General features: G+C 40.8%; 1 protein-coding gene across 2 annotated transcripts in view; it reads right to left on the reverse strand.

Moving 5' to 3' along the window:
* Positions 1–24216, reverse strand: part of PPP6C (protein phosphatase 6 catalytic subunit) — a 36427-nt gene extending 12211 nt beyond the window's left edge. The window contains exons 1-2 of one of the 2 annotated variants that reach the window (XM_012771896.2): positions 23941–24216; positions 3777–3872 (exon numbers count right to left, since the gene is read on the reverse strand). In XM_012771896.2, coding sequence (XP_012627350.1) covers positions 3777–3872; positions 23941–24015 — 171 coding nt within the window. In that variant the 5' untranslated portion in view covers positions 24016–24216. The other variant, XM_076009038.1, reaches the window with a different exon arrangement.

The following is a 24216-nucleotide window of genomic DNA, read 5'->3' on the forward strand; positions in this document are numbered from 1 at the left end:
TTTTTTTTAAAGAGACAGGATGTCCCTCTGTTGCCCAGGTGGAAGTGCAGTAGCACAATCATAGCTCACTACAACCTTGAACTCCTGGGTTCAAGCGATCTTCCCACCTTAGCCCCCGAAGAAGCTGGTCTCAAACTCCTGGTCTCAATCAACCCTCCTGCCTCAACCTCCCAAAGTGCTGGGATTATAAGCATGAGGCACCACACCCAGCCACATGTCAGAAAAGGTCTTAAGGTATCAGAAACTATTAGTCTCATGGTGGTAGACTCAAATTTTCCAAAATTCCAATTTTTCATTAGTAAACTCAAATTTTGGCAACAAATACTGTGAATTGTTTTCTTTGAAGTGACTGGCTCACTTCTCTTTGCAAAAATGGTTGCCAAATACCAAGTCTGAATAACCATAGTTTGTCATTCATTCTCTCAAGTAAAAATAGTGTTCCACAAAAAAAGCAGCGACTTCAGCTCATGACTCAAAGAATTTCACAAATACTTTTCCTTGAGTAAACTTTCTTCAGTATACAGCAAATATGCTTTAGGCACACTTCCCATTTCCCATCCAAGTACTAACCAGGCCCGACCCTGCTTAGCTTCCGAGATCAGACGAGATAGGGCGAGTTCAGGGTGGTATGGCCAGAGATACTTCCCATTTCAACACACAGACTTTTTGAACAATGTATATAGGGTTGAGAGTTAAGAAAATTAATATTTGCTACTTCTTCAAGGACATTCTTAAATGAAACTGACATCTTACTTTACTGTGCATATATGTTGGTGAAAAATATAGTGACAATCAGCACCGTCTGGTGCCACTCTCTTGATTCACATTGAGGCACCAGCAGTTTTACCTTCCATTGCTTTTGTACCACCTTCGGGACCCAAGGGTCTCTAGGCCACATTTAACAAATTTGTGAGCTAGCTGAAGTGGCTTCTTAAATAGCTATATATAGCCAAGATGGGATTTAAATCAAGCTATACCTGACACTGCAAGCTATAACTCCTCACTAGATTACCTTGCTTCAATGCTTCTCGGCACTACATGCTCACCAACATTTTTATTATTTACTTATTTATTTATTTGTTTGTTTATTTATTTATTTATTTATTTTTGAGAGAGAGTCTCACTTTGTTGCTCAGATTAGAGTGAGTGCCGTGGTGTCAGCCTAGCTCACAGCAACCTCAAACTCCTGGGCTCAAGCGATCCTACTGCCTCAGCCTCCCGAGTAGCTGGGACTACAGGCATGCGCCACCATGCTCGGCTAATTTTTTGTATATATATTTTTAGTTGGTCAATTAGTTTCTTTCTATTTTTAGTAGAGACGGGGTCTCACTCAGGCTGGTTTTGAACTCCTGACCTTGAGCAATCCACCCGCCTTGGCCACCCAGAGTGCTAGGGATTATAGGCGTGAGCCACTGCGCCGGCCTCACCAACATTTTTATTGACACTCATAACCCAATCCTGCAATTCCAGAACTGGCCCAAAGGGAAGATAAGTCCCAAAGGATACAGATAATCAATGAGATGTTTAGAAGCTCGAGTTCCATATATTTGATTAGCAATTGTTTTTAAGGGTCAAGTACAACAGAAACAACATTCACAGTCTGGTGGCAGTCTTAAAGTAACTTGAAACAGAAACCCAAAAGAGTTTCAAATCTCGGTCTGCCCCTTAGTGGCTGTGTGAGTTTGGGTTAATTCCTCAATGTTTTAGTTTCACTTTCATTCTCTACAAAATAATCCTATATCACAGGGCTCTTTAAAAAAATTGACATAGAATATGTGAACAAGTATTCTGTTAACCTCAAAACACAATATAAATGTTAATAAGAATTATACATATAACTGAAGGTTTATATAATAGAAGTTCAATTTTATGATTTTAATTTATTTTAGTAGTTCCAGGTTGTCTCTACCTTCCTGACCTTTGATCATGGCTATAATTTATATATTAAAAAGTCCTTGGGCTGGGCGCGTGGCTCACGCCTGTAATCCTAGCACTCTGGGAGGCTGAGGCGGGCGGATTGCTTAAGGTCAGGAGTTCGAAACCAGCCTGAGCAAGAGCGAGACCCCGTCTCTACTATAAATAGAAAGAAATTAATTGGCCAACTAATATATATAGGAAAAATTAGCCGGGCATGGTGGCGCATGCCTGTAGTCCCAGCTACTTGGGAAGCTGAGGCAGCAGGATTGCTTGAGCCCAGGAGTTTGAGATTGCTGTGAGCTAGTCTGATGCCACGGCACTCACTCTAGCCTGGGCAACACAGCGAGACTCTGTCTCAAAAAAAAAAAAGTCCTTGATAACACAAGTAATCCTTCAATTTTAACATGATAATCAGGGGAACATTACTTGGTTTATTCCAGTTTTGGGGACTGTGTTAAGACACTGCTTATATTAATATCCTTTATGTCAGCAAATTGCAAATTTTTTTTGGTAATTTATTTTATTGATTCAAATACTACAAAGTTCTACTTTCATTTGTTCATATGCAATGTATTGAAATGAGCTAAACTAAATTATTTATAACGTGAAAAGACATATTAGGAGGGTGATGTTGCTTCATAATCATGAGTTATTCCCAATGCTAAGGTACACATCTGTGTTATGGGGTCACAGCTACTGCCTGTGACTGTCAGAAACAGAAAGGGCAATTGGGATTCTCGGGGCGGTATAGTGAAGCCTTGGCTACGGATGCTCTTCCAATGACAAAATGCAAATGTTTATTACACTTTTGGAGAGAAGTTACATGAAAATCTTAAGAAATTCATTCCTAAAGTCTACTTTCTTTAAAGAACTGTAATTTTAACAGATCAAGGACGATATAATAGGGCTTCTATTTATGAGCTGATGACATGTAGATGTCAGATTTATTATAACCTCAACCATCCAGAAAACACCTTGAAAAACCAAAAAGAAAATGTCCTATAAATAACCAAAATGGGACTTCACTCATGGAGCAGCCCCTAATCAGAGCCAATGTATACACATTTTTGCTCCTTTATGCAGTCACATTTAACGTAAGGAAACTGCACAGATGACAAACAATAAGTCCTGTAAGCATCCATAAAACTATGTTGTTCACAATGTATTACAGGTCTTACAGTTCCAACTACATTGTATAATATGTATACAGCAGGCTATAAGTGATCTGTTCAGTATTCAATTCCCAGTGAAAAATTTTACAAATATACATAAGGTTTCAACTAGGCTAAACACTGACAATAGAGTCTAAAGATGAGGTGTGCTCATCCTGTATCTGCTTTGAAATTATTACAAACAAGAAAAATCCATTTCATTCTATCAATGATTTGCTGTAAAGTCACATATCAACAATTTTATTTTTCTGAACCTTTACTACTCTCATTCCCACTAAAGAAATGATAAATTTTCAACAATCTATGAATAGAATAAAAATGAATTGAAGGAAAAAAAAAAGTGCCTAAAACTAAAACATCTCCTATGAATCATAATTACTATCAGGAGTCCATGTTTGTGTTTTATATCTTCTGTGCTCCCACCCCACCCCAGCCATTCCTCAGAACAATACTGCATTCTATTCAGTTCACAAATGTAATCTCAACAAGCTCTATAAATAATTTCACCATTGCTTTTATTCACCAAAACAGTAAATCAGGAGTCATTAGTGTCACAGAGACTGAGGCCTACCACCAGCTGTTTTTTTTGTTGCTGCTGTCATCGTCGTTTTAATTTTGCAGCACAAGTAGAAAGACATACAGATCATGGACAGTATAAAACCTAAAAATCTGCTGATGAAATTTTACCTGTCCATGTATGTCTCCACACACTGTTACTGGTGTTGATACTGGCTGAACATTTGATTCTTCCAAGAGGAGGTCACAAACATAGTCACATAGCCGCTGTAAAAGAAAATAAAATGTAAACATTTACCATTTTAAACTAAGGATCAAAGACAAAAAAATATAAAGACTAATACTTAGACTAAGTATATGTATATTTTATATATATATAGGGTTGTTTTTTTTTTTTTTGAGACAGAGTCTGGCTGTGTCATCCAAGGTAGAGTGTAGTGGCATCATCAAACTCTTGGGCTCAAATGATCCTCCCACCTTAGCCTCCCAAGTAGCTAGGACTAGAGGACTGTGCCATCACACCCGGCTAATTTTTCTACTTTTGGTAGAAATGGGGTCTCTCTCTTGCTCAGGCTGGTCTCAAACTTCTGGCCTCAAGCAATCTCCCACCTCAGTCTCCAAAAGTGCTAAGATTACAGGCATAAGCAAACGCGCCTGGCCTAAGTATACTTTTTGATAGGAAAAGAAACTACCCTGTGATTGATTCTAGGGTTAGAGGGTTAGATTTCTGTCAGCTTTCCCAGAGTTCCTAATGCATAAATAAGACTGATACAATGATATGACTACTGGAGAATGCAAGCTCCCTGGCTACAGAGACAATAGGTTCTAGGAGACAGATGGCTTTACAAGGAACTATATAGAAAATGATGCTTTTCACACAAAAAAAAAAAAAGAAAAAGAAAAAAACAAAACAAAACAAAAAAGATAAAGGAAAAAAAAGAAACGTAAAAATAAATAATTTTAGGCCGGGTGTGATGGCTCACACCTGTAATCCTAGAACTGTGGGAGGCCGAGGAGAGAGGATTGCTTGAGGCTCAGGAATTCAAGACCAGCCTGAGCAAGAGCAAGAACCCACCACTACTAAAAACAGAAAAAACTAGGCTTGTGTTGTGGCCCATGCCTGTAGACCCAGATATCATGAAGCTGAAGCAGGAGGATCACTTGAGCTCAGCAGTTTGAGGTTGCAGTGGGCTAGGCTGCCTCCACTACACTCTAGCCTGGGCAACAGAGTGAAGTTCCATCTCAAAAATTAAATAAATAAATAATTTTGATGATAAAAGGTTTCTAACTGCTAATTTTAAAAGTAAACTACAAACAATGCATTTACCATATGACTCAGCAATTGTATTCTTGGCAATAAAAACATGTTCACACAAAAATCTATACACAAATATTCATAGAACATTAATTCATAATAGCCAAAAACTAGAAACAAATCAGAAGTCCTTCAATGAATGAATAAACAAACTGTATCATAGACCACTGCTCAGCAATAAAAAGAAATGTACTATTGCTACACAACAACCTGGATTAATGTCAAGGTATTTATGCTGGGTGAAAAAAACCTATCCTAAAAAATTATAAATTATATGATTTCACTTATATAACATTGTTGAAATGGTAAAATTATAGAAATGAAGAACAGATTAGTGGTTACCAGGGATCCAGGAGAGGAACAGCAGGAAGGAAGTAGGTGTGGCTATAAAAGGACAACAAGAGGAATTCTCATGGTAAAGGAATTGTTCTGTATCTTGAATACAGTGTTGGATACATGAGACTATGGGTAATACAACTGCCTAGAGCTAAACACACACAAATAAATACAAGTAAAACTGGAGAAATATGAACAAGATCATGGATTACATCAATAATGTCAATATCCTAGTAGTGGTATTGTACTATAGTTCTACAAAATGTTGCTACGGGGGAAACTAGATGAAGGACATTTAGGATCTCTGTGTATTACCTCTTACAAGTGCATGTAAATCCGCAACTATCTCAAAATGAAAATGTTAACTGGAACTAATTACAAAATGTAAATCTAAAATTGAGGAGTCACTCTATTTCTTAAAAAGAACTCTAAATGTCTGCATTTAAAATTTTTTGTTCTCTGAAAGCATTCAAACCAAATAATTTTATGGAACCTTCTTTCCACCTGAGACCAGCTTGTACTATTGCAAAAGAGACCTACTAGATTTTTTTTTTCTTTTTTATCTTTAGAGATAAGGTCTCATTCTGTCACCCAGGCTAGAGTGCAGTGGCCAGATCATAGCTCACTGTAACCCCAAACTCCTGGACAAAAGCAATCCTTCCACCTCAGCCTCCCAAGTAGCAGGGACTACAGGTGTGTATCACCATGCCTGGCTAATTAATTTTTTGTAGAGAGGGGGTCTCACTATGTTTCCTAGGCTCATCTTGAACTTCTAATCTCGGCCTTGAACTTTGGCCTTGACCTCCAAAAGTGCTGGGATTACAGGCGTAGGCCACCATGCCTAGTCCCCTATTGGATGTTATGATAGGTCTGCCAAGAAAAGAGAAAATAAACTAACAAGCATAAATAAATTATTTTAAATATTAATGAATCTAAAAGCTACAATCTCTTCAATATATGAGACTTATTTTAACAGTGATAGCTATAACAATAGCTACACAGAGGCAAGTATAAGTGAGAACTCAAAATGGGAAAGGGAAGAGAAGGAAAAAAGGCTTCCAAAAGAAAATGAGAGGAAACGAAAGTGTTCATTTCCTATATAAGCAAAACAGAAAACTTCAAAATAAGATGGGTTTGTCCTTATTCCTAGGGTAAGTTCCTGATCTTCAAATGGCACCTAAAAAGGCAAGATCTTCCTTTGGGCCTGGAGTTCTTCTGGCCTTGAATCCTTGAGAGGCTAGCTCCTCCTTGTGCTGTATTTCCCACAACCCCTACGCTTCAACAAACAAATCTGTAGTCCTTCCATATAATACACCCATTATTCATAATAGGAACAGATACTGGTGAGTGAAACAATGTTACTGAACTCTGAGCCTTAACTTTATATTGAAAGATGGTCTCTAAGATTCCTTCAATTACAAAATTCTGGTTTACATTAAAAACCACCTACGCCTTATCTCTCACTTTACTCACATAAGACTGAGACTCACGAAGATTAAGGTCACAAAGCTTCCAGGTTTTGGCAATTATGAATAAAGCAGCTATAAATACCTAAATGTAGGTTTTTGTGTAGAAATAAGTTTTCAACTCATTTGAGTAAATACCAAGGAGCAAGATTGCTAGGTCACACAGTAACAGTATATTTAGTTTTGTAAAAAACTGTCAAACTGCCGGGCGCTGTGGCTCACGCCTGTAATCCTAGCTCTTGGGAGGCCGAGGCGGGCGGATTGCTCAAGGTCAGGAGTTCAAAACCAGCCTGAGCGAGACCCCGTCTCTACTATAAATAGAAAGAAATTAATTGGCCAACTGATATATATATATAAAATTAGCCGGGCATGGTGGCGCATGCCTGTAGTCCCAGCTACCCGGGAGGCTGAGGCAGAAGGATCACTCGAGCCCAGGAGTGTGAGGTTGCTGTGAGCTAGGCTGACGCCACGGCACTCACTCTAGCCCGGGCAACAAAGCGAGACTCTGTCTCAAAAAAAAAAAAAAAAAAAACTGTCAAACTGTCTTCCAAAGTGACTGTATCACCTTGCATTTCCACCAGAGAGTACTTGTTGCTCCACAATCTTCATCAGCATTTGGTGGTGTTAGTGTTCTGGATTTTGGCCATGCTATTAAGCGTGTGCTGTGGTATCTCATTTTTGTTTTACTTTGCATTTCCGTAATGACATATGATACAAAGCATCTTTACATATGCTTGTCATCCGTGTATCTTTTTTCTTCTCTTGGGCCAGGGTCTCACTTTCTCACCCAAGCTGGTGTGTGCAGTGGCACAGTCATAGCTCACTGAAGCCTCAAACTCCTAGGCTCAAGCACTTCTCCTCTGCCTCAGCCTCCCAAGCAGCTAGGACTATAGGCATGCACCAGGAAGACTGCTAATTTTTTTTCTTTGTTTTTACTTTTTGTAGAGACAGGGTCTCACTATGTTGCCCAGACTGGTCTTGAACTCCTGGCCTCAAGGGATCCTCCCACCTCAGCCTCCCAAAGTGCTGGGATTATACGTGAGCGCCCGGCCTGTATATTTTCTTTGGTGAGGTGTCTTTTGACCATTTTTTAATCAGATTGTTCATTTTCTTATTGTTGAGTTTTAAATGTTCTTTGTATATTTTGGACAATAGTCCTTTATCAGATATGTCTTTTGCAAATAATTTCTCCCAGTCTGTAGATTGTCCTCTCATCCTCTAGTCAGGGTCTTCCACAAAGCAAAATTTTTAATTTAATGAAGTCCAGCTTATCAGTTATTTCTTTCATGAATAAGATTTTGATTTGCTTAGGTTTGGTTTGGAGAGTGGAGAACAGGAATATAATTTTTTCAATATATAATTTCAACAACTTTTTTGAGATATAATTCACATGCCATAATATTTATCCCTTTGAAGTATAAAATGCAATGGTTTTTCTTATATTCATAGTGTTAGCAACCATCAATCACCATAATAGAACATTTTCATCACCCCCAAAAGAAACTCCATATACCCATTGGCAATCACTATTTCCCCATACCTGCACCCCACAGCCCAAGGCAATCATTAATCATTCTTTAAAGAGAGAGGGGGAAAAAAGGCCAGGCACAGTGGCTCATGCCTGTAATCCCAGTTCTTTGGGAGGCCTTTAGGCAAGGAGTTCAAGACCAGCCGGGGCAACATAGCAAGATCCCATCTCTAAAAAAACTTAAAAATTAGCTGGGTGTGGTGGTGTGCACCTGTAGGCCTAGCTAGTCAGGAAGTGGGAGGATTCCTGGAGCACAAAAGTTTGAGGCTGCAGTGAACTATGATTCTGTCACTGGACTCCAGCCTGGGCAACAGTGCAAGATCCTGCCTCTAAAAAAACAAAAATAATAAAAAGAGAAAGTATATGTATTACCTATTTAAAAATAATAATCACCAACTTAACTACAACCACTTAATCTAGTCCTTGTGGATAGATGGCTATGCTTCCAGTTAATTTCAAAAGATAACCGTAGACAGCATCCTACTTCTATTTTTTTTTTTTTTTTTTTTTTGAGAAAGAGTCTCACTTTGTTGCCCGGGCCAGAGTGCCATGGTGTCAGCTCACAGCAACCTCAATCTCCTGGGCTCAAGTGATCCTCCTGCCTCAGCCTCCCGAGTAGCTAGGACTACAGGCATGAGCCACCATGCCCAGCTAATTTTCTATATATATTTTTTTAGTTGGTCAATTCATTTCTTTCTATTTTTATAGTAGAGACAGGGTCTCGTTCTTGCTCAGGCTGGTTTCTAACTCCTGACCTTGAGCAATCCTCCTGCCTCGGCCTCCCATAGTGCAAGGATTACAGGCGTGAGCCACTGTACCCAGCCACTACTTCTATTAATAATCCATTAGATCTATGATATATAAATATTATTCTTATAATCATTAGCATCCAAAGTTAACAATATGCTATTTGCATTTTTTCTTAACTGAACTCACTTCCATCTAGCTTAAGGGTAGTTCCAAAAAACAAATACACCAGAAACTAATGAATAGTTAAATGTTTAGCCTGTATATACTTATTTATTATCATTTCTTTTATTTTTTTTTTTGAGACAGAGTCTTGCTTTTTTGCCCAGGCTAGAGTGAGTGCCGTGGCATCAGCCCAGCTCATAGCAACCTCAAACTCCTGGGCTCAAGCCATCCTACTGCCTCAGCCTCCCTAGTAGCTGGGAGTATAGGCATGTACCACCATAGCCAGCTAATTTTTTCTATATCTATATTAGTTGGCCAATTAATTTCTTTCTATTTTTAGTAGAGATGGGGTCTTGTTAAGGCTGGTTTCGAACTCCTGACCTTGAGCAATCCGCCCGCCTCAGCCTCCCAGAGTGTTAGGATTACAGCCGTGAGCTATCACGCCCAGCCTATTATTTCTTTTTTTAGAGACAGGGTCTCACTCTGTTGAGCAGGCTGGAGTGCAGTGGTGTGATCATAGCTCACTCCAACCTCAAACTCCAGGCCTTAAGTGATCCTCCCTCCTCAGCTTCCCAAAGTGCTGGAATTATAAGGTGCGAGCCACTGAGCCTGGCTGGCCTGTATTTTTTTTAGTCTCTCCTCACCATCTCTCTTCTCCTCATCTTGCCAGAATAAAAAGCACTGCTCTTTTTAGGTTAACTTCATAGCAGCAATTAATACTCTGAAAATATTTTTTCTAATACTGTACAATTTTAAAAATTAAAACAATACAATGATGCTTCAAAGTACCTATCTCAGGACCTTACCTACCGTCCTTAGGTATAATGCCTTGATCAATTAATATTTGCAATATTTTTTCATGTGTACTCACCAAACCTCCTCAACGAATTCCACTACCACCAAGGTATTTGTAGAAGTCTTTGCTATAATCTGTACAAGAATGTGCAGAGTTTTCTGTTTGTTTCCAAGTTTGTTCCCCATGGGGCCTGCATGTTGTCAGTTATTTGTCCCATCCACACTTCCTTTAAGATTTCATGTCTTTTAAGAACAGGCCTAACTTCCATCAGTGAGAGTCAGAGCCCATACCATGAATAAAATTTGAATATTTTTCCCCAACACATCCTCTGATACAAGCCTCCAAAGAAGCTCATCATTCATTTGTTCCATAATACATCTCCGGGAGAGAAAGTTTTCTATTCCCTACAATGTTGATCACTCAACTTGCCTACCTTCATGAAATCATTTGTAACCTATAAACTTGGGGCCTCCACTGTGTATAACTCTATAAATATCAATTATTAAAATATTATTGCTCAGGCCGGGCGCGGTGGCTCACGCCTGTGATCCTAGCACTCTGGGAGGCCGAGGCGGGCGGATTGCTCGAGGTTGGGAGTTCGAAACCATCCTGAGCGAGACCCCGTCTCTACTAAAAATAGAAAGAAATTAATTGACCAACTAAAAATATATATACAAAAAACTAGCCGGGCATGGTGGCATATGCCTGTAGTCCCAGCTACTTGGGAGGCTGAGGCAGGAGGATCGTTTGAGCCCAGGAGTTTGAGGTTGCTGTGAGCTAGGCTGACGCCATGGCACTCACTCTAGCCTGGGCAACAAAAGTGAGACTCTGTCTCAAAAAAAAATAAAAAAAAATAAAAAAATAAAATAAAAAAAATATTATTGCTCAAACAATAAAAATAACTGTATATTCCATGCTAATTATGCCAGACTGTCCTCTACGGAGCTTGCCCTCACCCTACCCCTCCCCTTTCCCAATTGCTTTTCCCCAAACTGCACTTTAATATCATGCCATCAACCTGTAGTGAGAGACACTGATCAGCATCTATCTTTCTGCAGGCTTCTAGAATCTCTAAGTAACCTGGTCATCACAGCTTTTATTTTACATGTATTCTTACTTTTAAGAATAGTAAAATAAGGCCGGGCGCTGTGGCTCACGCCTGTAATCCTAGCTCTTGGGAGGCCGAGGCGGGCGGATTGCTCAAGGTCAGGAGTTCAAAACCAGCCTGAGCAAGAGCGAGACCCCGTCTCTACTATAAATAGAAAGAAATTAATTGGCCAACTGATATATATATAAAAAAAATTAGCCGGGCATGGTGGCGCATGACTGTAGTCCCAGCTACTCGGGAGGCTGAGGCAGAAGGATCACTCAAGCCCAGGAGTTTGAGGTTGCTGTGAGCTAGGCTGACGCCACGGCACTCACTTTAGCCTGGACAACAAAGTGAGACTCTGTCGCAAAAAAAAAAAAAAAAAAAAAAAAAAAAGTAAAAAAAAAAAGAATAGTAAAATAGCTGGCTCCATCTTGGTTTCCTATCTTTATTCTATCTCATTTTTCTTCTTCAGATTGTAATTTATCTTGCTATACTGAAAGCATCTTTGTAAACCACCCTATATCCTTTTAGGAACAAATCATTTATTGAAAATTTTGAAACTAATCACAACACAGATTCCTGAGAGACTCCGTGATTCCCATATTTCTTTCTTTCTTTCTTTCTTTTTTTTTTTTTGACAGAGGCTCACTCCGTTGCCTGAGCTAGAGTGCCGTGGCGTCAGCTTAGGTCACAGCAATCTCAAACTCCTGGGCTCAAGCAATCCTTCTGCCTCAGCCTCCTGAGTAGGTAGGACTACAGGCATGTTCCACCATGCCCAGTTAATTTTTTCTATATATTTTTAGTTGGCCAATTAATTTGTTTCTATTTATAATAGAGACAGGGTCTCGCTCTTGCTCAGGCTGGTTTCGAACTCCTGACCCTGAGTGATCCACCAGCCTCAGCCCCACCATACTGCTAGGATTACAGGAGTGAGCCACCACACCCGGCCAGTTCCCATATTTCAATGTACCAGAGCCACATGTAATTGGCTCTCCTAGCTAATAATCCCTCCTAAACTGCAAGTCACCAGGGCCAATATCCCAAGTGCTGACCTGAAAACAGTCAACCATAAAGTGAAGAACACCACTATGAAACCCTGTCCATCTCAAAAGCTGATTGTCTGGAGAATACGTGTAAACTATTTAGGCAGCATCCTTCAAACAGTGGCCAGGCACACTAATAAGAGCAAAATTACAGCTGCCTTCTGTGACTGCTACTTTCTGCAGATCGCAACTGAGGATGTAGAGAGCTGTCTCTAAACCAAAGCCATTGCCTCTCATCTCTTCAGTTCAGCAGTAGCTTATAAAGCCCTATCAAGCACAAATAAAAATAAGAAAAGTCCATGAAATTTCAGTATAAACCCTATATAGGTCAGCCAAATACACACACAGTGGCCTCAAAGAGCACAGCCTCACCCTGGGCAAGACATAGCCACCTCTCCTCCCAAACTCTTCACAGAACAAAGGTTCTACTGCTTGGTTTGCAGGAAGCATGGCTTCTCTCACTGTTCCAAAATAGTCATTGAAGCAAGATTCTCAATCTTATCCCAAATTTAAGGCCAACTATACCCCTTTCTCCCCATCATGCCCAATTAATTCCTAATCCTTAAGTAAGAAGGGGTTCATGATTCCCATTCTTAGGAGATTTCTATTTCTCTTCTCCACATTTTTCTCAAGATACTTGTTCACAGTTTCCATTCTATTCTCTGCTGTCTCCCTGGTTCCCTCTCACTCCTCAAATATACTGAGTTTTAATTTTTTTTAATTCTTTGTTAGCTGATCTTTACATCTAACACATACTTATATTTCCTTTATTTACATTTATATACTGGTATTTATAAAATACTCTTAGCTTAAGAAATAAAAATCCACGAAAAGTTATATCTTACAGTCTTTATAAAAAGTCTTTACTATAACACAAATCACTCGGAATGAGGAGTAGAAACGGAGATGACAATGATATTCACACCCTTGCAATCCAGAAAGTAATATCTGTATCTTCAGGCTAGACCAGAATATGAGTCTAGCTTAATGATACTTTAGCATCTTAATATGAATTAGTTGAGAATGGAAGTAATCCTTTGTTGCAGGGTGCTGCTGTCCTGTGCATTATAGCAGTAGTCCCCAACATTTTTGGCACAAGGAACTGGTATCGTGAAAGACAATTTTTCCACAGACTGGGGTTGGGGGAGACCAATGGGGAGCAGCCATAAATACAGATGAAGCTTCACTCGCTCACCCACCCCTCATGTCCTGTGTGGCCTGGTTCCTAATAGGCAACGGACCGATACCAGTCCACAGTCTGGGGATTGGGAACCGTAGCATTATAGGATGCCTAGCAACATCTCTAGCTTCTATACCTACTAGATATCCACAGCAACCCTCTCCCCGATTAACACAACCAAAAATGTCTCCAGACATTGCAAATATCCCCTGGGGGGCAAAACTGTCACCAGTTGAAAACCACTGGTCTAGATCTTTCTCCTGAGTTTACTATTATTAGAAAAGTGTTTGGAGCATATTCAGCAATCAATAAATATTTGTTGCCTAAATGACGTGGGTATCAAACAGTCTTTTGGACACCTCTATCTCAATGTTTTAACTTGGAAGAATCTCAAACTCAATATGGCCCAAGCCAAACTCCCCACATTCCATATCTAGTTATAGTATTTATTGAGTAGTCCTTGCCAAGAAAATAAGAGATTAAGCTGAACTACTGTCTTCCTCATAACCTAAACCTAATCTGCTATTATACCTTCTTCATTTCCTTTCTTTTTTTTTTGAGACAGAGTCTCACTTTGTTGCCCAGGCTAGAGTGAGTCCCATGGCGTCAGCCTGGCTCACAGCAACCTCAATCTCCAGGGCTCAGCGATCCTACTGCCTCAGCCTCCCAAGTATCTGGGACTACAGGCATGCACCACCATGCCCGGCTAATTTTTGTATATATATTTTTAGTTGGTCAATTAATTTATTTCTATTTTTGGTAGAGACGGGGTCTCGCTCAGGCTGGTTTTGAACTCCTGACCTTGAGCAATCTGCCCGCCTCGGCCTCCGAAGTGCTAGGATTACAGGCGTGAGCCACCACGCCCGGCCTTCATTTCCTTTCTAACACCACAATCACTTGTAACTGCCTTACCCAAAGTCTTACAATGTGTCTCCTGGCCTACTGCTTCTAGGACATTTTTGTCCCATTCCAATCCATGGTCCACAATGTTGCCAGAACAATATTTCTAAAATGTACTGTCACTGGCCTTAAAAATTCCTCAAGAATACTCCTCTATGACAGTATTTTCCAAACTCCATGTCATGATTCTGTCATATTCCCACCACATACAACAATGTACCCCTAGTAATAGTTTTATTTGAATCTACTTTTTCGTTAGCTACATTTTATTTATTTTTATTATTATTACTATTTTTTTAAGTAGAGATCAGGTCTAGCTATGTTATCCAGGCTGGTCTCAAACTCCTGACTCAAATTATTCTCTTTTATTATTATTATTTTATTATTTATGTATTAATATTTATTATTATTATTATTTTTTTTAGACAGAGTCTCACTTTGCTGGCCGGGCTAGAGTGAGTGCCGTGGCGTCAGCCTAGCTCACAGCAACCTCAAACTCCTGAGCTCAAGCAATCCTACTGCCTCAGCCTCCCGAGTAGCTGGGACTACAGGCGTGTGCCACCATGCCCGGCTAATTTTTTTCTGTATTTATTAGTTGGCCAATTAATTTCTTTCTATTTATAGTAGAGACGGGGTCTCACTAAGGCTGGTTTCGAACTCCTGACCTCGAGCAATCTGCCCACCTTGGCCTCCCAGAGTGCCAGGATTACAGGTGTGAGCCACCGTGCCCAGCCACAGTATCTATTCTGCTTGAATGTTCTTTCCTTCCCATTTTGTCTACCTGAACCCTGCTTATCCTCCCAACTCTTCTCCCTTTGTGAAATCATCTCTGGCTCCAACATTAGATGCTGCTGCTTCTATGTTTGCCAACACCCTCAGAAGTGCTCTACTATAGCACTTGTTTACCTCTTTATCTCCCTTACTATATTGAGAGTACCTCAAAGGCAGAGAAGAGTATCTAATTCTACCCCTGGCACCCACAGGGAATAGTACTCGACACAAGAAGCCATTTAAAAAAATATTTGTTGTAAAGCAACACACAATTTGATTCAACCAGCCTTTATTGATTGTCTATCACATATAAAGGCAGTGTTCTAAAACTGTGGAAAATAAAAAAATAAACAAGGAATGAACCTAGCCCTCAAGCGGCTTGGAGTCAAATGATGGAGACAGACACATATGCTATCACACAAAACAGAACACTGTAAGTAGTAAAATGGAGCAATAAACTGCTGCGGGGCAAAGCAATGTCAGCGTAGAAAGAAAAGAATGGAAATTTAAAACAGCAAATAAATTCGGATATGAGGCTGGGTATGGTGGCTTGTGTGTATAATCCTAGCACTCTGGGAGGCTGAGGTGGGAGGATCACTTGAGGTTTGAGACCACTCTCAGCAAGAGTGAGACCCCACCTCCACAAAAAATAGAAAAATTAGCAGTGCATGGTGTCGCATACCTATAGACCCAGCTACTTAGGAGGTTGAGGAAGGAGGATCACTAGAGTCCAGGAGTTTGAGGCTGCAGTGAGCTATGATCACACCACTGCACTCTAGCTGGGGCGACAGAGTGGGACTGTGTCTCAAAAAAAAAAAACCCAAAAAACAAACAAAAAAATTTAGGTATGTACTCTGCTGAGTTGCTGTGGCAAAAATCACTTAAACCTCACCAAGTCTTGGTTTGGACATCTGTTCAGCCTATGACAAGGATTGTGTAAATGACAGAAAGGACATGAAGCTGCTCTGAAAACTATAAGTAGCAATGTAAATTCTAATCATTGCTATTCTGACTATGCAATCCAGGCACCCTCCACAGAAGAAGTGACATCTGAGTTAGAGCTCAAAAGGCAGGTAATAGAGGGTATAGAAAGGTATTCTATAGAAGAAACATAAATGGTAGTTGGGATTTTTGGTTTGTTTGTTTTTGAGACAAGGTCTCACTCTGTTGCCCAGACTGGAAAGACTGGAGTACAGTGACAATGATCACAGCTCACTGCAATGCAGCCTCAAACTCCTGGGCTCATGAGATCCTCTTGCTTCAGCCTCTAGAATAGCTAGGACTAGATGTGTGCACCACCACGTCAAGCTAATTTTTTACATTACTTTTCAGAGATGGGGGTCTCACTATATTGCTCAGGCTGGTCTTAAATTCCTGGCCTCAGATGCTCCTCCCTCCTTAGCCTCTCAAAAGTACTGGGATTACAGGTATGAGACACAGCAGCAGGCCTATAAATGGTAGTTATAAACATGAACCCTAATGCCAGACTGCCTAGGTTTGAATGCTACCCAGCTTCTTCACTTACTTACTACCTGTATGACTTTTGGTAGTTACGAAATCTGTCTGTACTTCGATTACCTGTAAAATGAGGCAAAATATTAGTACCCAACTCATATTATTAAGAGTATTAAATAATTTAGCCTTGGCAATATAGCAAGATCCCATCCCTACAAAAATAAGAAAAATTAGCTGGGCATGGAGGTGCCCACCTATAGTCCTAGCTACTTGAAAGGCTCCAGCAGGAAGATCACTTAAACCCAAGAGTTCAAGGTTACTGTGAGCTAGAGACTGCAATCTATCCTAGGCAACAGAGCAAGAGATCGCAAGTCTTAAAAAAAAAAAGAGTCATTTAATATTTGTGCTATATAAGTATTAAATAAGTAAAAGAAAGACTGAGAAGAAGTGAAGCAGAAAAGTACAGGATATATTGTCAGAAAAGGGCAGTCCAATGTGCTGAATACAGAAAGGGGAGTGAGGAGAGGAAGGGGCAGGGAACTAAAAAAAAAAAAAAAAAAAAAAAAGTACAATAAAAAGAAAAGTGATATAGTGGAAGGTATATCTAGAAAAGCCTGTGATTAGCCATTCTAAAAGTCAGAAACTATAACAGAAAGAGCTCTACACAGGGGAGCTTTCCAGCCAAATTCTAGCTGTCATTGAGCAGCTGTACATCCTGAGGCAGATCACAGACTCTACAAAGCTCAGTTTCCCCCTGGGTAAAGTGAGAAGGGTTCAGAACTAGATGAACTCTGATTCTCTTTCAGCTCCGAAATTCTAGGACTAGGGGAGTCATTAGAAATTTACATTGTCCCATACAATACCTACAGCCACATATGGCTACCAAGCACCTGAAATGTGGCTGGTCCAAATTGGAATGTGCTACAAATGTAAAATATGCATATTTGATAGACTTAGCACCAAAAATATTACATTAATATTTTTGTATTGACCATATGTTAAAATTGGATTAAATAAACTATTATTAAAATTAAGCTGGGCATGGAAGTGCACACCTGTAATCCCAGCTAATCGGGAGGCTGAGGCAGAAGAATTGCTTGAACCCAGGAGTTCATGGCTGCAGTGAACTATGATGATGCCACTATACTCCTGCCTGAGAGAGCAAGACCTTCTCTTAAAAAAAAATTAATTTCATCTGTTTTTATATCTTTAAAAAATGTGGCTACTAGAAAATTTGAGGCTCACATTTGTGAGCATTTTTTTTTTTTTTTTTTTGAGACAGAGTCTCGCTTTGTTGCCCAGGCTAGAGTGAGTGCCGTGGCGTCAGCCTAGCTCACAGCAACCTCAAACTCCTGGGCTTGAGTGATCCTTCTGCCTCAGCCTCCCGGGTAGCTGGGACTACAGGCATGCGCCACCATGCCCGGCTAATTTTTTATATATATATCAGTTGGCCAATTAATTTCTTTCTATTTATAGTAGAGACGGGGTCTCGCTCTTGCTCAGGCTGGTTTTGAACTCCTGACCTTGAGCAATCCGCCCGCCTTGGCCTCCCAAGAGCTAGGATTACAGGCGTGAGCCACAGCGCCCGGCCCATTTGTGAGCATTTTATTCCTACTAGACAGCACTGTTGCAAGACTATTTTCAGAGGACAAAGGAGAATGTGATTCTGTGGCCAAATGAACCAACAAAATACCAGACATTATTATAAAAGGGTTTTGAAAACACAGAAAACACTCTTATACTTATAGACCAGGAGCAGTGGCTCACACCTGTAATCCTAGCACCCTGGGAGGCTGAAGTGGGAGGATCACTTGAGCTCAGGAGCCTGAAACCAGTCTGAGCAAGAGCAAGACCCCATTTCTACTAAAAATAGAAAAAATTAGCTGGGCGTGGTGGCACCTGTCTGTAATCCCAGCTACTTGGGAGGCTGAAGCCAGAGAATCGCTTAAGCCCAGGAGTTTGAGGTTGCTGTGAGCTAGGCTAATGCCATAGTACTCTAGCCCTGGCAACAGAGCAATAGAGGAAGACTCTGTCTCAAAGGAAAAAAAAAAAAAAGAAAACACTCTTATAGCCCTATAGAAAGCCATGGTGTGTCCCTAACTGTTGTGTTTGGTTGTGTTCACTGTACCTAAAGAAAGATTCAATGAAAAACCAAACAACTCAGGTAAACAGAATGATCAATAAATAAGACAGGTAATACGATGAGTGAAAAAACTAACAAGCTTCCAATCTGGAAGGACAAAGACTACTGTATATGATAAGAGTCTATAAAATCAGATAGCCTTTCCAACCTTCTCTTCCAGTTTCTATTTACCATATCTCAAGAAAAAAAAAGAGAGAATTCTTTCAAGCTTTATGAAGGCATTTAAGATAAAAGCACAACTTCACAGTAATCCCAGTACTCTGGGAGGCTGAGGAAGGAGGATTCCTTGAGGTCAGGAGTTTGAGACTAGCCTGAGCAACATAGCTAGACACTGTCATTACAAAAATTAGAAAAACTAGCTGGGCATGGTGGTACATGCCTGCAGTCCCAGCTATTCAGGAGGGTGAGGTAGGAGGATCACTTGAGCCCAAATATTTGAGGTTGCAGTGAGCTATGATGATACCACTGCATTCTAGCCCACGCAACAGAGCAAGACCCTATCTCCAAAAAAAAGAAGGACAACTTTGCAGAGCAGGCAGCCTTATATAAAAAACTCCCAGATTGGCTGGGCACAGTGGCTCACGCCTGTAATCCTAGCACTCTGGGAGGCCGAGGTGGGTGGATTGCTCGAGGTCAGGAGTTCAAAACCAGCCTGAGCAAGAGCGAGACCCCGTCTCTACTATAAATAGAAATTAATTGGCCAACTAATATATATAGAAAAAATTAGCCGGGCATGGTGGCACATGCCTGTGGTCCCAGCTACTCAGGAGGCTGAGGCAGGAGGATTGCTTGAGCCCAGGAGTTTGAGGTTGCTGTGAGCTAGGCTGACGCCACGGCACTCACTGGAGCCTGGGCAACAAAGTGAGACTCTGTCTCAAAAAAAAAAAAAAAAAAAAATACTCTCAGATGACTCAGAACATAAAATTGAGTTCCGAAAAGATCACATTAATTATCAATCCATAAAAGTGGTTACTATGGAATTACACAATTCTTTGTGTTACATCTTTGAGAAAGACACTAGTCTTTTCCCAACTCCTTCTATATTAACTACCTTTGGGCCAGGCGTGGTGGCTCACGTCTATAATCCTAGCACTCTGGGAGGCCAAGGCCAAGGTGAGGCTGGTGGATCACTCAAGGATCCACCAGGATCCTAGGAGTTTGAAACCAGCCTGAGCAAAAGTGAGACCTGGTCTCTACTAAAAATAGAAAGAAATTAATTGGAACTAAAAATATATAGAAAAACTTAGCTGGGCATGGTGGCACATGCCTGTAGTCTCAGCTACTCGGGAGGCTGAGGCAGAAGGATTGCTTGAGCCCAAGAGTTTGAGGTTGCTGTGAGCTAGGCTGACACCACGGCACTCTAACCTGGGAAACAGCAAGATTCTGTATCAAAAAAAAAACCACAAATCCAAACAAAAAAACCCTGAAAACCAGCTTAGTGTATAATTTCTTTTTTAAAAAGTTTATTTATTTTCAATTATTATGAACATATAATAGTTGTATATCTTTATAGGGTACATGTGATATTTTGATACAGGCATACAATGTGAATTAATCAAATCAGGGTAATTGGGGTATGCATCACCTCAGGCATTTATCATTTCTTTGTGTTAGGAACATTCCAATTCCATTCTTTTAGTTATTTTAAAGTATATCCTAACTTATTGTTGATTATAGTCACTTTTTTATGCCATCAAATATTGTTCATCTATTTAACTACATTTTTGCACCCATTAACCATCCCCAGTTTATCCCCCTGCTCTTCCCAGCCTCTGGTACATGTCACCTTAAGAACTGTCCAAGAAATTCCATCTTTAAATTGTTCCTCTCAAAAAAAAAAAAAAAAGAAAAGAAAAAGGAAAAGAAAGAAAAAAAAAAAGAACTATCCAAGAGATTGGATTTCCATATCCCCCCACTCCACCTCAACCTGCCCTTGCAAATTCTGAAGTTTATTCAGTAAACCTGCCTTTTATCATTCATTCTGGAATCTGTACCTTTTATGATCCTTTGTGAAATCTTTCTTGTAGATAAGAATCACATGAGACCTTTATAAGAAAGTCACAGTATGATCCACTCACTTTTTTATAGTTCACTCTTAGATTACTTCAAAACAGTTTAATAGTACTTATTGCTCCAAAACAGATTCGATCCAGTACTAGTGATTTGACTATTTCCAACTCAGCTATAGAGAAACTGTAATTAGATCTAGATCATCCAATGAACTTATTATTTGATTTAGTACCTCTAACTTGTAATCAATTTGAAACAGGTAAATTTCTATCTTCTTTTCTACCAGAACAAAATCTTTTCCATCATGAACAGTAAGTGGCCCCAGTGATTCTTTTTCCTCTTACAGAATCTTTTATTTTGGCTTTAAAGCCTCAGAATAGGTGCTACTGGCATACTTTCTTGGTCTGCCTAATTTTAGGTTGCACTTCATGCCAAGAAACAGAAACAAAATTAAATTTCTTTAAATACACCAGAGATGAGCAATACAAGCAAATTAATCCGATAAAAACATTTCCAAGACAGAAGAAAAGCCTCTTCTTATAGAGAAAAATTCAGAATTCTTTTTTCCTCAGTAATTGCCCAAAAGATTTTTATTAAGTTTATTAAGAAACAGAGACCAGACAAGGTGGCTCACACCTACAATCCTAGCACTTTGGGAGGCAAGGCAGGAGGATATCTTGAGGCCAGGAGTTTGAAACTAGCCTGGGCAATAGAGCAAGACCCTGTCTCTACAAAAAATAGACAAATTACCCAGGTAAAGTGGTGCACACCTGCAGTCCCAGCTACTTGGGAGGCTGAGGCAGGAGGACTGCTGGCGTGCAAGAGTTTCAGGTTGCAGTGAGCTACAATAATGCCATTGCACTCCAACCTGGGAAACAAAGTTTCCAAAGAAAAAAAAGAAAGAAACAGCACAAGCCAAGTACAGTCCAATTGTGTTTCAACAGGAAATAAAATCATTTAATAACTACATTTCCTTAAAGTAGGAAGGAAATCTAATGTTTACCAAACTAAAAGGTCTAAAGAAATCCAACTATCCTTCAAATCATTTCAGCATCCAAATTTCAAGTAAATATCAAGACACATTTTCATAAGAAGTAACATTTTATTAATTATAAACACAAAGCTTAAAACAGCTTTACACATGATAAATAAAAAGAAACTTTCATACCAATTCATTGACATACAATATGCCACCTCACATATAAGATTAACAATGCTACTAGGCCGTGCGCGGTGGCTCACGCCAGTAATCTTAGCACTAGGCGGCCGAGGCAGGCAGATTGCTCAAGGTCAAGAGTTCGAAAACTGTCTGAGCAAGAGCAAGACCTCATCTCTACTATAAATAGAAAGAAATTAATTGGCCAACTAATATATATATAGAAAAAATTAGCCGGGCATGGTGGTGCATGCCTGTATTCCCAGCTACTCAGGTTTGCTTGAGCCCAGGAGTTTGAGGTTGCTGTGAGCTAGGCTAACCCAAGGGCACTCACTCTAGCCTGGGCAACAAAGCGAGACTCTGCCTCAAAACCAAAATAAAACAAAACAACCCAAAAACAATGCCATTAAAAAAGGTCTGGCCGGGTGGGTGGCTCACGCCTGTAATCCTAGCACTCTGGGAGGCCAAGGTGGGAGGATTGCTCAAGGTCAGGAGTTCAAAACCAGCCTGAGCAAGACCCTGTCTCTACTATAAAAAAATAGAAAGAAAATTTCAAGTCTGTCACTTGCCTGAAAAAAAAAAAAATAGAAAGAAATTAATTGGTCAACTAATATATATATAGAAAAAATTAGCCAGGCATGGTGGTGCATGCCTGTAGTCCCAGCTACTCGGGAGGCTGAGGCAGGAGGATTGCTTGAGCCCAGGAGTTTGAGGTTGCTGTGAGCTAGGCTGACGCCATGGCACTCACTCTAGCCGGGGCAACAAAGCAAGACTCTGTCTCAAAAAAAAAAAAAAAAGGTCTGGTTAGTTTTCCATGAATTGGTTAGTTTCCAAGAATACAACAACAAGTTGTATTCTTGTTTCCTTAAAAAAGGGCATAGCAGAAAGAAGCCACAAAACCAATGTTTGACAGACTCAGATGAGGATGAACGCTACATTACTACTAATAAAGGCTTTGTACTTACTGTATTAAATTATCCTATTAAAAATGGGAAAGTGCACAAGAATGACTCCCCCATGACATGGCACATAAAATTAACAAGTGCAATTCAGTACATTCTCAGCCGCCTCAAACATTTTGCATACTTGTTGACTGACTGATGTTAAATATTCAACTTTCTGTGCCAAAGGAGATAGCCAAAAAACCCCAAACAAGCAAAACCAAAAAACAAAAATATCCGATGGTGTAATCTTCCTTAAGAAAAAGGCTTCACTGACAACGATAAATTGTTTTAAACCCACAACTTAAAACAATTCAAACTGTCAAGTTTACCAACTTTACCACATAGGAAATCAAAGTTAACTGAACAAATAAAATTGACACTAACACTAGTTGATAAACACTGCTAGAAACCTAGGCACTGGTTTCCAAAAACGCATAAACACTTTTCAAAACATCAGTATAGCAAAGACTTACACTCCTTTACCCATACATACATTTACTATTACTTGGACTCGGCGGTAACAAGGAACAACTCACCTCCTCTAGAAAACTAAGAAAATTAAATCTTGAGTTAAGAAGGGGTTATGGCGGAACAACTTAAAGGAAAGTATTTGTATTTATCGAGAACCGACTGTTTTATCCACTTAAATTAGCTCAACAACATACTCAGAAACGGGATTCACATCTGAATTAGAAGAAAACAAACACTCCTAAGAAGCAATTTGGAGGAGTGGTAAAGACAGACAACTTGACCTTCTGTCACATCACTATCAAGCCGCTCTGGCCCACCGCCTTTCCATTCCTCAGGGACCTCAGCACACTGGGCCGCGGTCAGGGAGCCGGCGGCTCTCCTGTCAGACGCCGGCCACCGCGCTCCTGTCACCTCTGGGAGGATTTTACCATGCCGAGAGCACTGCCCGCTGGGGCTCAGCTCGACTCCCGGAGACCCGGAGGTGGGGCTGGGGGAGAGGAGCCTCCCAGGCAAAGCTGAGAGAGCTCGAGTGCTGGGGCAGCCCGAAAGCCAGGAGGGGCGACCCTGGGACAGAAGCCGCGACATCCCTCGGGATCCCCACGGAGGAAACCAGGTCAGCACTCGGGGTACTCGGGCACCCCCAGCTCTCCGCGTGACGCCCAGTCGGACCGAGTCGCCTGGCATCGCGCTGGGCCCTCCGCTGAAACAGTACGGGATACCCAGGAGGGGACCCGCGGAGAGAGGAAGGGCGGGCCGGCAGGCGCCCCACAGCCGGAAGGGGCGAGCCCCGCAAGCAGGCACCCGCCCCGCGGGGCTCACCTTAAGGTCGTTCTCCGGCAGGTACTTGCACAGCCGCGCTATCTCCACATACTTGTCTAGGTCTAGCGGCGCCATTTTAGGAATCACAAGCCGCGGCAGTAGCTGCGGCGGCGGCGGCAGCGGCTGTAGTAGCGGCGGCAGCGGCGGAGGCCGAAGCCGGAACTCTCCCTACGTCACGTCCGGTCCGTGAGTGGCGTCTGCGCAGCGCCGTTAAAGCTTGACCTGATTCTCCCGCTGCCTTGGTGCGCCCCGCGCCCTCTGTGGCTGAACTCAAGT

The sequence above is a fragment of the Microcebus murinus genome, chromosome 12 (genome assembly GCF_040939455.1).
Source record: "Microcebus murinus isolate Inina chromosome 12, M.murinus_Inina_mat1.0, whole genome shotgun sequence".
Taxonomy (NCBI): domain Eukaryota; kingdom Metazoa; phylum Chordata; class Mammalia; order Primates; family Cheirogaleidae; genus Microcebus; species Microcebus murinus.